This window comes from Sylvia atricapilla, chromosome 1 (genome assembly GCF_009819655.1).
Source record: "Sylvia atricapilla isolate bSylAtr1 chromosome 1, bSylAtr1.pri, whole genome shotgun sequence".
NCBI lineage: Eukaryota > Metazoa > Chordata > Aves > Passeriformes > Sylviidae > Sylvia > Sylvia atricapilla.
The window spans coordinates 148,838,332-148,851,625 of NC_089140.1; the positions used below are offsets into that span (position 1 = coordinate 148,838,332).

Below are 13,294 nucleotides of genomic sequence, written 5' to 3' on the forward strand. Positions count from 1 at the left end.
GAGAAGCTGTGGCTGCCCCAACCCTGAATAGGCCAGGCTGGATGGGGTTTGGAACAATGTGGGATAGTGGAAGGTGTCCCTGCCCACACCAGAGATGATAACTTCAAGGCTAGTTACAACTCAGACTATTCTGAGATCCTGTGATGTTTCCTTCACACAAAATGAGAATTGCTTGGTGAGCCCCAGGGAAGAGAAAGCCCGTGTCTGCTTTCAGGGAAATCTTCATTCTCACTTTGCCATGAAGATGCAGTGTACTCTTTAAACTAAAGAATTTCAGAAAGGCCACAAAATAGGTTAATACCCTCACAAAAGCTGCAAAAAAGATTATTCACAGACAGCAACTACTACACACCTTTTACTCTACAGTTAATCACAGACTGGAGGGGATGTGCAAAGCTCCTCAGCCTTTCAGGCAGTGCCTGAGCCCTGGTTTGGACAGGGAGCCCCACATTTGTGTATTCAGGGCATCTCCCTTCCCCAGGCACAGCCAGGGCAGAGGTGTGAGCAAAGCACCTCGGCAAGACCTGCAGGATCCATGCACTGCTGCACGGCCAGAGCAGCTCCTCTGCCTGCAGGCAGCGCCTCCTGCTTTTCCACCCCATTCACTCTGACAGGGAGTGGCTGATGGCATCTTTTACCGTTTTACTAACAAATAACACCACTAATATTTTTCTGAAAAACGCATGGAGCAAGTAAACACGATTTGAAACTGCTCAGAAAGCTCAAATTTGAACAAACTGATTTGAAAGCAACACAGGAATCCTGGATGTTCATCCCACTACTGTGTACTGCAATAAATGTGTGTGTTCCCCACAGACTCCAAAGCTGTTCTTATGGAGAAAGGCACTGGCAGTCAGCAGAGAATATGAATCCCATTTCTTTAAGAAATCAAGCAACATAAATCTCTAAACAAACATAGCAGAGACTAATAAAATTCACTGTTTGACATAGAAAAGAGCAGAAACTAGAAGAAAATAATTAATCTATGATACCAGAGAATTAGACCTGCTTTCATGAGCAGAGCATCATGAACTATATCAGAGACTGAGTCCATCCACACAAAGGATTCAGTTATTTGCTGTGTAATAGTTTATCTTTGAAAAATAAGTTCTCAATTTATTACTAACTTTGCAGGAAGGGGGAAGAAAATAATATTTTAGCCACAAATAAAAATAGCTGTCCTTGAGAAGCAAAATGTGTTCCACTCCTAAAAGACTGCCACAAAGACAAAGAATGAAAGAATGAGAAGTGACTGATTAAATACATTGCTGTCTTCCATTACAAGGTTTTTAATAATTGTATAAAATGTGAACACATGAAGTCCCAGCCAGTTTGCACAAAAATATTTTGAGTTAAAACCTCATTTAAAAAATCAACACAGCTGAAGACAGAGTTCATAAAGACACCATTAAAATTTCAGTGTCTGGCTTTCCACATCTCAGAACTTCAGATGTCTGCATACTTCCAATACTAAAAAATGTATTTTGAACACACAAAATCAGTATATAAACCACTGAAATCAATACTAATTTTTTCATGTTAAAGAACACCAGGAGTCCTACATTTACAAAAAATGGAGTCAATTAGGCATAGATAACTTCTATAATGATAAATGAAGTTCAGAACTGCTGTAAAGCTGCTTCTGGGCAAGGAAGGTTTTGTAAATATTCCCAGATACAATGGCTCAACTGTAAAACACATCTGATTCTGGGTTTTGTGTGGAAGAAGCAGAGACAGAGGATGGAAGGGACAACACATTGATTTCTGCACAATATTTTCCCCAATATACTGTTATGAGATGTCACAGGAATTCGGCCAGAAAGGTTTATCAGGATTCAAAATTTCAATGTCTCCACCAGTGATCTAACCTCGCTTCAGAAAAGCATGGTTTAATTGTTGAAAAAACTGGGAAACTGTCTGAAAACTTCAAATGAAAACATGTCAGCCCTCTCTCCTGAGTTTTCCCATCCCCCTGTAAAAACAGATCTTCAGTACCACTTCTATCCTACCCATCTTTCCTTGGCACATCCAATCACACTCCATGGACATCATATGGGGAGTTCACTAAGGCACATGGATGATCCATTTTTAAACATGGATATTTCTTTTTCCAAAAAAATGTCAATTTCAACAGCAGCCTTGACTCCAGTGCTTTAATTTGAATTTAGGGTGAGAGAGCAGTTTTGAGTCTGTTAAATGTCATATAAAATATATTTGAATTTCAGTAACATAGCACCTCCTAAAATAGCTTCCTTTAGTACAAAAAAATTAGCACTTAATAATATAGCACAAATTCTTCATGTCTTCATCTTGTCAATTAAAGCAGATTTCCCCCAAAGGGAGATCATTTTTCCTGGAATAAAAACCTTGCAATGTGCCTCCATTTGCACACCTGTATCTTTACCCTCAATTAATTGAGGGGAAATTGCACTTCCTCAAGATCAGAGGTACCTACATGAAGATGGCAATTTTGGGCTAAAGCTCAAAGACTTCATTTTGTTCATGAGTGACCTTAAAAAAATTAATAGAAAATTTTTGTCATTAAAAAAGCACTATTTTAACAATTGATCTACTGATCACAGCCTAAGAATTTGGCTGTGGCATTGGCTGGAGTTTTTGTCTGTACCCCACTTAGACACAAGTGTAAGCAAAGGTAAATGACATGTGAGACTTTCAGGGCAGTCTGTAATGCTAAATATTTGATTCACAGTACATATTTTTGTCATATAACATATGACTTAAGAAATCATCATGTTTCATATTTAGTGCTATACTAAATGAATTTAAATCTTTTATTCCTGCTGCTAGTTTACTCAATTTCATTTATTTATTCCACTTCAACAAAAAATCAAAGTCCAAAAGACATGTAATTCAGGAAAATAAATTACACCCTCTTAATAAAGCAGTTTGAGCAAATTTATTCAATAAGTTGGCTTGTCTCTACAAAACACAAATTCCAGGGAGACATTCTAAAAGAGGGGGTTTAAAAAAGGCAGGAAGAAGTGTAGCAGGAACACAATAATGTGAACGTTTGTTAGCACTGAACTGATGAAAACATGGAAGAAGATGAAAAGTAGCAGAAGTCACAGCACCATGATGAATAAGACTTAAGTGGCTTCTACGGAGTCTCCTCCTACTTCATACACAATCTCCCAAGTCTTGTATTTCAACCCACCAAAAAGCATTTCCATTTAGGCTTTTAAATATATTTGTTCTTAAACCACATTGTGCCACTGCTATACATCAAATATACAAGGTAAAAAGTCTGTTTAATTACATTTTTATACATATATATATACACACAGACACACTTATTTATATATAAGTACACAGGCAAGAAATGGCACTAAGCTGAAGCAGTGAAATATTTCAAAGTAATGGCTAAGAACTACCCAGGCTGCTATAAATACTCCCTGGTAATTATACTGTAGATTTCCATCTTCGCCCTGAAATCAGTTAATTTGAATATTGTAACACCAACCAAAGCAGCTCCCTTTTGAAAGGTTTATTGGTTGGGTAACATCAACCTGCAGGTATTTTGTCAGCTAAAATACAACACATTGCTTTGAAACCAGTTCATCAGTGTCAGTTGAGTAAACTCACTCCAACTCTGAAGTTTACATCAAGTTTTAATTTGCAATAAATTCTCTGTTCGGTCTGATTAAAGCATCATTCTTTCTAGCCCCTGCACTCAGTAACATTTACCTTGCTAAAAATGAATCTACACACTATAGATGATCTAAGAGAAATGCTGCCCTAATTTAAATGCAATTTAAAGTCTTTTAAGCATTGCAGCACAAAAGAGAAGCTAGAGAGCAAAGCAGTTGGTGCCTTCATTACACAGCTTCGGGGGATTACCTGTGACAGCATCAGCAGACTCTCAAAGAGCAAGATTTCAACACAGATCTCTTATTCTCCACTCTCAAGTAACAGTATCACAATCAAGTCTACTCGAGACATTCTTCTCAATAACCTTGGCTTGGCAACAAATTGTGATACTGTCACTTTTGCCAGTTTCCTAACAGCTTACATCTGTTTTGACAAGTGATGCTTTGGGCTGGGGTAGAGTTAATTTTCTTCATAGTAGCTGGGCTGGGGCTGTGTTGTGGGATTTGTGCTGAAAACAGTGTTGATAATACAGGGATGATCTGGTTATTGCTGAGCACACGACAGGGAATCTTTTTCCTCTACACCCTAAACTGATGGTTTCTATCTCTTCTAATCATTAACAAACCAATATACCAATAGATGTTGGTTTTAGGTTGTTTTTTTTTTTTAATTCAGGAATACTGCATCAACTAAATCACACGCATTTAAATGCTCCATCGTCCCTTGAAAATAAATCATGCTTCAAATATGTTCCAAGCCCTTTCTATTAAATCACAATTATCCACACACCTACTATTATTTATTTACTAGAGTTGCTTATAATGCACCCAGTACTGAGGTCAAATTTATTGAACTCCAGAGGGGTTCAAAGGATGGAATTTGGTTTACCTCACTTCAAGAGAAGTATCCACAACCAGGGTCACTTAGTACTAAGAGAGCCATAGACGTGTAAGGGGAGTGATGAATCTTGTAAAAAGAATCGCTGGTGTGGCCAGGGTCACTTCCATCCCTCTTGAACTCTTAAAAAAATACAGCAATGCACTTGCCATTTGTAATTTTAAAGTGAGGATAAAAACACTTTAAGAAATTAACTGCAACTGTAGTTCAGCTGTTTAAAATTAAAATGGTTTTAGTGCCTTTGAACCTTATCTGGTACCTGAAATTTATTACTGTTCATTTTACAGTTCAGATCACTCCCTACCATAAACCACTTCTAATTACACTTCTAAATAATTTCACAGATTTATACTGTAGAGGAAGGACCAGCCTTGGAATCTTCTTTCCTAAACAGGAAACCTTGATCCAAATTTTCTGATACAGCTCAATCTTCCCTGAGTGTGTCTTTCCATACTTCAATTATCTTTCACTTCTGGCAGGCTTCCTGCTTCTGTGTGGAGTTTTTTTTTTCTTGAGCTGAGCAAGTTAAACCTCAAAATCTTTTCTGGGCTTATGTCTTTATTTGTAATATTTATAATCTTGTTTCCTCTAACCTAAATATGAAAAACAGGAGGGGAAAAAAAAAAAAAAAAAAGAAGAGCAGAATTATGAGAATAGGCAGGAGAAATGGCAAAGAGAGGGGAGAAATGGTGAAAACCACATCAAACTTAAATGGACTGAAACTCTCAACAACTACAGCTCTGAAAACATGGGGAAATCAGAAAGTCACAGCAAGACTTGAACAAGAGAACAGGAGGCAGTGAGGTGAACAGAGTCACAGGCTGCTCCAGCAGTCCCTCAAAAAAGATGCCATTTTAAATCATCCCATGCCTGAAAGCTATTTATAGGCTCACGGGTTATTCTTATGCCCTGCTCCAGTGAAATCTATTTAGCCCAATCTCTGTGGGGAGGTATAACCCACCAAGTTCCTGTGCAGCTTCACTGCATTTTCCCAGGTTTGGATGGAAATTCAGGACAACATTACAGTTTTAAGTAAAGATCCTCAGAAAACCAGTCTGGTCCTTACTGCTGCTTGGCAGGAAGGCTACAAAGGGTTAAAATAATTTCTGAATTCACTTGTGGTCTAGCTGTCAATTTTCAGGAGCCCAGTTTAATATTCTTCCTTATTTTCCATACTTCCACATAGCAATTTGAAATTTAAATGACACCAAGAGAATGCATATGCAATCTGCTCTATAAATAAAAATGTCTAAAATACTGCATAATTTCCTCTTTCAAACTGCAAGATCGAAAGACATATTTTAAGAGCTGTAAGACACCACGTCTGACATCATCAAATTACGCTCAGTCCAGGCTTAACCACAATTTCTGAAGACAAACAAGGCTTGGGGTTTCTTTCTTAGATCAAGCTCATCACTTTGCAAAAGGCACAACCTCACCCTGGCAGCTGACATCTCAGCCATCACCTGAGCACAGCAGGCTTGAAAGGAAAAGGTTTTGGAAGAGCTCTCAGATTAATGGTGTAAAGCCCTTCAGCTACCAAGAAGTCCAAGCTGTCAAGACATCAAAATGACCTACCCAACAAACACTGACAAGTCCATCCCAACTCACCCACAGGATGAGGGGAACTGAAACAGCATTCAGCAGAAATTCTGGCAGAAATTCTTCATTAGTTACAATGATCTCAGAAAAAGCTGAAAATAAATATCTTTCAGTAGTAACCAGTGATTTAAGAAACAACCACACTGAGGAAGGACAGAAAGGCACACCAGGATATTCTGGGAAGTTCTTTCCATCACCTACTGTGAGCTCAAGAATAAAGACATCCAAACCCTTGGTCAACAAATGACAAATTACTTCTGCATGTCTAATGCAGAATCATCATAGAGTCAGTAGTTTAATTCATTAAGTACATGAGAGAGCAGTTTAGAGCTCAGATGTGAAGGCTGTCACCTCACCAGAATACTGCAAAGAATACAAGTGCAACAACAATAACCACAGGACATGAAGATCTTGGCAGGGATACACTGAGAAGCACTGAAAAGTGCACATTATTTCCCAAACAACAAAATAGATGAACCCTGAGGATTTTCAAGAAACTAGCCCACAAAAAAAAAAAAAAAAAAAAAAAAAAAAAAAAAAAAAAAAAAAAAAAAAAAAAAAAGGACTTGAATACTCCTGGTTTCAGCCCATGCTACGCATGTGGGTGAGAAATGGTCACCTCAGCACACCAAGATCCTTGCCACCAGAAGCAAACAGCAGGAATCCTGAAATCCTGGAAACCAGCTGAATGTCTGAAAGAACACGAGCTTGCAGGGGTGAAGGACTGTTCTGATCTGCTCAGGCTGAAGAAGAGACAAATTTTGCCTTGAAGCACAAATGCAGGAATGAATTATGTTTTTGAACATACCCAAAAAGAAGATGAAAACACAAATGAGGTGAATGTTGGGATCCAAACTTCATTTTTTCATAGAAGAGAAAGAATGAGAAAATGGGAACGTAGGAGAATGCCAAGAATGATGATGAGAAGCACAGGAAAGGGATTAGCCCCACCACGGCTCCAGCCCTGGCTCACAGATGCCATGTGGAGATCTCAGTGGGTGCCACAGGCTGTCCCCAGGGCCCCTCCCAGAGCTGCCCAGCCAGGGAGCAGAGCAGTCTCATAGGAGCAGCCAGGACAGCTAAGACTCACACACTTTGTAGACCTCACAGATTTTTTGGCAGGTTGGGAACTTGTTTTGAGAAGATTTTGTGAGTGGCAGCCTCACATCCACCTCACAGCAACAGCACATCATTCGCGAACTTCATCTCTGCTCCCCTGAAATCCACTGGCTGCTCCTCGGTATCCAGGCCCAGTTCACCTGCTGTAGCCAAGGTTTACTGCTCCCTTCCCTGATGTATCAACTACAGCATCTTCCAGCTATCATCAAACAGGGTGCCTCATTTTCTAAAAGAAAGCTGTTCAAATCTTTCACTTTCAAACCTCAAATTTTCCAAGAGGCAATGGAGAAACATTCCCAACTCTGTACTCATTCACCACAGGACTGCCTGGTCACATTTCCTTGGTAGCTGTTTCCAAATAGTTCTCATCTAAAGAGGAGCCAACTCAGAATTACCTGCACTCAGTGCAAGTCACAGCCCTTTTAAGAAGTATGAATATTATCAGTGAAGAGCCCAGTAAAATAATGGTCTTTTTTTCCAAATATCTCACATCACTCAGCTCAAATTCACTGAGTTATACACACAGTTTTGTGTGTTTCAAAAAGCATTATGGAAAAGACAGATTCAATTCCAAGCAACTTTGCAACTGCACATTTTAATTCTTATTTAAAGAATGGGATTCTTAAGGGCTTGTTACCATTAAAACATAATAGCTTGAGATTAGAGGTTTTACACAGAATTTAGTACTTCATTTTGCGTTGTAGAAGACTGGATTTTACATATTTATGTAACTAAATAGTTGCATTTTAAGTCAAACTTTCAGCTTCCATGTTGTTAAAATAGTGACTGACATCTCCCATTTACTTGATGATACTCTTTATTTAGATTTGCCAGGCTGCATGGTTGGAGATTGAAGTAAATTCAAGTAAATATAGACAAGCTGTATTTTAAAATGCGTCATTCAATTGCAACATTAAATTTTGTTTTAAACACAAACCAGTTTTGACTTTGTGTTTGTGTTCCATTAACAGAAGCACGAGTTTCTAATTAATAGATCTAGATTTCATCGGAACAAATCTCATCAGCTGAATTTCTACTTGGAGAATAAATCTTTTTTTTTCTGTTTTCCGAAGTCTCAGTATCCCAACTTCAACTGAACCCGTAAATGAACAGAATTATATTAAAAAACTAGAAAATGTTCTTTTTCTATGTCTAGAGACAGCTAATCCTGAGACAAAAAGGGTTAGAAGGTCAAGTTCCAGAGCCAAATGTTTAGCTGCTAACTTCCTCTCAGCTACAGAGTTTTCACTTCTGTTTATTCTAATTGTAAAAATGATCTGCAAACTACCCAAACTTTAAATACAAGAATGGGATTTAGCAGATAATCAGTAACAAGCTTTAAAAATATGACATTTATTTAGGAAAGAACACATTCAAGTGAAAACTGACTTTTCAAAAGAGTGAGTTTTCCTCCACCCTTAGAAACTGGTGATGTTTTGTGCAGCATACAAGAAGAGTAAAAACCTGAGGACTCTTGAACTCCAATATCACTGCATTATTTCTGTTTTCTGATTAAACCTTCAAGCGATTAACAAAACCTGGACATTTCAGTCATGTGACTATCAGAGAAGAACACTAATGACAACTCTTTACCAGTTTGTAAGGGAGCAGTTCACAGTAAGTAAAACAGTAACCCAATCCTCTTCCTTCAACTGTCTTGCTTTTGTCCTTTACTACAATTCAAAACTGAAGGAGGTTTCATGGGTGTTTTTTTTTCTAATATTCCAATTTTTAGAACTATAAATTTAAGGTAATTTTCTATGCTAAATGGACCCTTGCACAACTCAGGTTGGACTTGATAATCTTGGAGACCTTTTAAAACCTTAATGATTCCATGGTCACACAATATCACTCTCAGAGGAGTTACCAAAAAAATTACAGGCCAGAAATACATTTCTGGTACTGTCACCTACACTTTCACTCCTTTGGAACACCACTCACCATGTCTGAGCAAGAGCTTATCAGTGAAAGACATCAAACTCAAGAGCAAGCTCTACTTTGGATGTATTCAGGAGACAAGGGAAAATATTCAACTGCTTTTCAACCACATGGGAGAATATTTAGTTTGATTTTATTCAAAGGCACTGAACATCACAGTTATCTTAGATATTATGAGACTGGAAGCTTTACTCAACACACAATGTCTGAAGGCAAAGGAGACAAAATTTTCTTGGCTGTAAGAGTTCAAACCTTTTTAGAATTAGGGACTAACAATATCACATGTGAAAATGCAGAATGGAAGAGTTTAAAATGCTGTCTTCAGCACAATTTTCAATATATGTATCAACAAGCTTCACTTTAAGTCCTGGAAAATTCAAGGACCTTTTGACAGCAAACAAGATCTATAGGCAGAAAGCAAATTTATTCCAGTTTATCAGTTCCTCTCCTTCCTCCAGCACTGATTTGAGCCACTAAACAGAGGGAATAAAGCAGGCAAATACTTTAAGTTTGTCAACAAAGTTCTTTGCTGCAGGAGTCATTTGGCCATAACTGAAGGAAAAAAAGGAAAAAAGTAAAAAAAAGAAAAGAAAAAGAAAAGGAAAAAAAAAAAAAACTACCACCCCCCCCACATACAACTATGCTTACAACTATACTTTTTCACTTCCATCCTCTTTACTGTAAACAGAGGAGTAACTAGAACAAAAATAAATTTTTTACCAAGCTTACTGGGAAGCAAAATCCATTTCTAAAATCTTTCAGCACTGATTAGGTGAGTACTGGTATCATTAAGCAATTATTAATTTATATCATTAAGCTGGGTGATAATCAAGTCACTATAGAATATTTTTCCTAAGAAATATAATACAAAGTAACAGTTGTCACTCTTGGCTTTTCCAGGTGATTCTGTAAATGTTACATGATCCCACCCCACAGAAGGGTCCTCACACACATCATTCCCATTGCTGAAAATCATCCATAGACACGTTCATTGTCAACCTTTGACTAATTAAATCTTGTTACAACTTATGGCTGAATTAAAAAAAAAAAAAAGAAACTGCAGAAATGCAAAGGAACTTAAGGCCACTGTCCCAGTTAAACATTGTTTAACTCAGGTCCATCACATTCAGCTTCTAAAAGTTAGAAATGCAGATGGTTTGGGTTGGAAAGGACCTTAAAGACCATCTAATTTCAACTCTCTGTTGAACTAACTACCATCAACAACCCACTCAGGCATACACAGATCTCCCCAACTTCTATGCTCTCCATCACTTCCCAAATTAATTGTATTTCAAAACAGAGTCACATTATTTGACTGTGGGTCAGCAGGAAGTGTAAATATCTGCTTCTTCAAAAATCCTACCTTGGTCAGAAAGGAAATCCAGCATGGTCTGGAGCAGGAAGGAGAGATGTCTGACACACAGGGCGGGGTTGCCCATCCTCCTGGAAGCATAGACCAGTTCATGGAGCAAACGCATCTGCACTGCAGCCCATCCCCTGTGAGTTCCTGGGAAAAAATACAGCTACTTATTGTATTTTAAAGTTGGAAGTCATCACAAACACATGGATTTTGGTTTTCTTCATATGCTAAGCAGTAATTTTATGGCATTTATACCAATCAACCAATGGTTGTTACAAAATCCAAATCTTGTATTCAACACAGAAAATAGGATTGTTGTATTTGCTTGAATATATAAATATGAAATCAAGTTTTGCTTTATATGTTTGTCTATCAACTAATAAATGTAATTAAAATTCTGACGACAAAGTTAGCACTTCCCAAAAACCAAAATTATATACAAAATCTTTAAAGTCTTGGTTTGTTTTTTTTTTAATTCTCTGGACAATGCATAAAAGATTTCACACAGAAATTGAAATCACAGAATCACAGAATGATTCGGATTGGAAAGGACCTTAAAGATTATTTCCAGCTTATTTCCAACTCCCTGCCTTAGGCAGGGACATCTTCCACTATCGCAGGTGGCTTTAAAGACCCATCCAACCTGGCCTTGAACACTTCCAGGGCTGGAGCAGCTACAGCTTCTCTGTGCCAGGTCTTCATGCCCCTCACAGTAAAGAATTTCTTCCTAATATCCAGTTTAAACCTACTCTTTTCAGTTTGAAGCATTTCTCTCTTGTCCTGTCACTTCATGCCCTTGTAAAAAAAAAAAAAAAAAAAAAAAATCCCCTTGTAACTCTTAACTCTCTTTAAAGATCAAGCAAGAGATATTTTCTCTAAATGCTTTCCCGGCCAATAAAAGGAATAAAACTTTGAACACAAGGCACATATCCTGATTTTCAGTCTTTAAGTTTCAGACTATGAATTACTTCGTATTTGCAGCGTATCTGCAGCAAGAATAAATAGATCATCAGAACATAACCTTCCTTTCTGAACCATAATAGGCAGCACTCTTCATCAAGCTTAACCTGCTTTTAGTAGTAAGCAACAGCAATAATTTTTAAATAACAGATATTTCAAGACATGCAATACTTCATAAACTTCAACAGCCTTCCTTGTAATATCACCCATCAGCATTTGGCAAACTGTTTTAGGAATATTTACTGCAACCAAACCTTGAGAGTTTATATTTTGAGAGTCTCATTATTTTTCATGTGTGAAATGTCATTTCTATCTTAGAGTTTGCAGTGATCTTTCCATATGTCTCTAAAAGAGCCATTTCAGGGATAAAAAATGAGAGAACGCACTTCAGTGCAACATGAAGGTAAGGTAAAAGTGAAAGATAAACATCAATCATGTCCCTTCTTTGCTTTTTTTAATTATAATTTCTTGCAGAACTTTTACAACTTCTTCTCCCAACACAGTCCCATCCCAGGGCACAGCATATTTTTCCCAGCACGTTCTCTCTTCCTTGATTCTTAGTATCTTTCCACACAGTCCGTTTGGCATTTCCTACCTCCTCTCACATATAATTTGACTGCCAAATCACAACAGTTTTAAAAAAACCCAACACTAACCATCCACAAAAACAGCTCAGCCCATCACTTCCTGCTCCTCTCCTGCAGCTACAACATTCAGGGAATGGTCCCCAAAACTCGTGCTGTGTAACACAATGCAAGGTTTTGGAAAGGTTTCCCCAAAAGGAGCTTCCAAACAGCATTTTAGCTGTCTCTGACATCATTTGTGGGAAAATGTGACATATTTGACCCTATTAATTACATTATGTGCATCTTTGTGTGTCTATATACAAAAATATGTAAAAGGATTTTAAATCTTTCCTTATAAAATCAAACAGCTACAAAACCAAAAGAAATACGATTTCTGAGGGAACAGCTGAAGGTAGTTTAATTGAAAAAAAAAATCCAGACTAATATACCAGCTTCTTATGTACTGAGAAGCATATTATCAAAACAAAGACATCTTTGAAAAACATAAGAAACTAAGTTTTGATAAATAACGCATAATTACTTCCTGCAAACAGGAAACCACAGCAACACATTTAGCAGTGGCTTGCAGAAATTTGAAAATATTGGAACAACACTAAAAAAAAGTGAAAGTACAGCGTTAAACAACTGCTTTATCTGCTGCAATTAGTTTCGGATTAGCAAATAATTCAGGTCCAGTACGAAATCTCTCAAGGATATCATTAGAGAAAGCCAGCAAAGTGCCCAACCGTGGTAATCCCCACTGACCTTTGCTGAAGTCCTGAGGGTCCAGGGAGAGGCTGTAGCCAGGCAGAGTCTCCAGCAGCAGTTTGTAGCAGGCCCTCCAGCCGGGCTCGGGGATGCTGGGCGCCGCGCACTGCATGGCCGCGATGCGCTTGAAAAACGCCGATTTGCGGTGGAAACCGATGCGCTCGTACAGCTCCGACAGGATGCTGTAACGCTGGATCTTCTCCTCTTCTGAGAGCTGCAGTTGGAAGGGAGAAGAGGAAAGGACTGGCTTTTAGCAGAGAGTTAAAGCGCTGAGTTCTAAAAAACAAACAGGAGGGAAAGCACAGTAGCAGACATTGGCACTGCAGAAGGCCAGGGATTTGCGCGCAGCCGGGCATGACGGCTTCTGCAGCCAGGAAAACTTAAAGCTTGGTTCAACTGTTAACAAAAACTGCAAAGATGAAGTTCTGCAGCTTCAACTTAATATTTGTCAGTGGTACTAACAAGTAAACAGGCA

General features: G+C 38.1%; 1 protein-coding gene across 2 annotated transcripts in view; it reads right to left on the reverse strand.

The window, feature by feature from the left end:
* TRAPPC9 (trafficking protein particle complex subunit 9) overlaps positions 1-13,294 on the reverse strand; it is a 462,611-nt gene that overhangs the window by 424,941 nt on the left and 24,376 nt on the right. For both annotated transcript variants that reach the window (XM_066336558.1, XM_066336551.1), the window contains 2 exons: positions 12,817-13,033; positions 10,529-10,672 (listed from right to left, as the gene is read on the reverse strand). In XM_066336558.1, the coding sequence (XP_066192655.1) occupies positions 10,529-10,672; positions 12,817-13,033 (361 nt within the window). The remainder of the gene's footprint in view (positions 1-10,528; positions 10,673-12,816; positions 13,034-13,294) is intronic.